Genomic DNA, 382 nt, shown 5'->3' with positions numbered 1-382 from the left:
CCCCGGCCAAACCGGCGACGCACGCCCGGGCGCGGCAGCGCGTTATCCCGCCTCCGCTCCATCCCGCCGGGTGACAGCGCCGGAGCCAGGAGCTGAGCCCAGGCATAGCCCCCAGCCAATATCCCTTCTCCCTGCTAGGAAGAAAGTGCTGGAAAAGGAATTTCTGATGGACGACGCGAATCGACCCCGTTTGCCCCGGCAGCCCAAGGCCCCGCCAGCTCCTGGCAAAGTCCAGGGCGCGGGGGCAAGAGCCGGGCTGGCGCTGCCCGCCCCCGGGAGCGGCTGGGCCTTGGCAGCTTCGGGCCCCGCGTTTCCCAACCCGGCTGGAGCGTGAAAGCGCCCACCTCAGCAATATTCCCCCCAAAAAGGCGGGGGGGGGGAA

General features: G+C 69.6%; 1 protein-coding gene across 1 annotated transcript in view; it reads right to left on the bottom strand.

The window, feature by feature from the left end:
* The window catches only part of ALDH4A1 (aldehyde dehydrogenase 4 family member A1), an 8,828-nt gene extending 8,766 nt beyond the window's left edge, over window positions 1-62 (bottom strand). The window contains exon 1 of the mRNA XM_009646542.2: window positions 24-62. Within this exon, the coding sequence (XP_009644837.1) occupies window positions 24-62 (39 nt within the window). The remainder of the gene's footprint in view (window positions 1-23) is intronic.
* Window positions 63-382: the final 320 nt, after the last annotated feature.

This window comes from Egretta garzetta, unplaced genomic scaffold, assembly GCF_000687185.1.
Source record: "Egretta garzetta isolate BGI_Z169 unplaced genomic scaffold, ASM68718v1 scaffold69, whole genome shotgun sequence".
NCBI lineage: Eukaryota > Metazoa > Chordata > Aves > Pelecaniformes > Ardeidae > Egretta > Egretta garzetta.
This window is presented reverse-complemented; position numbering and strand designations above follow the sequence as displayed.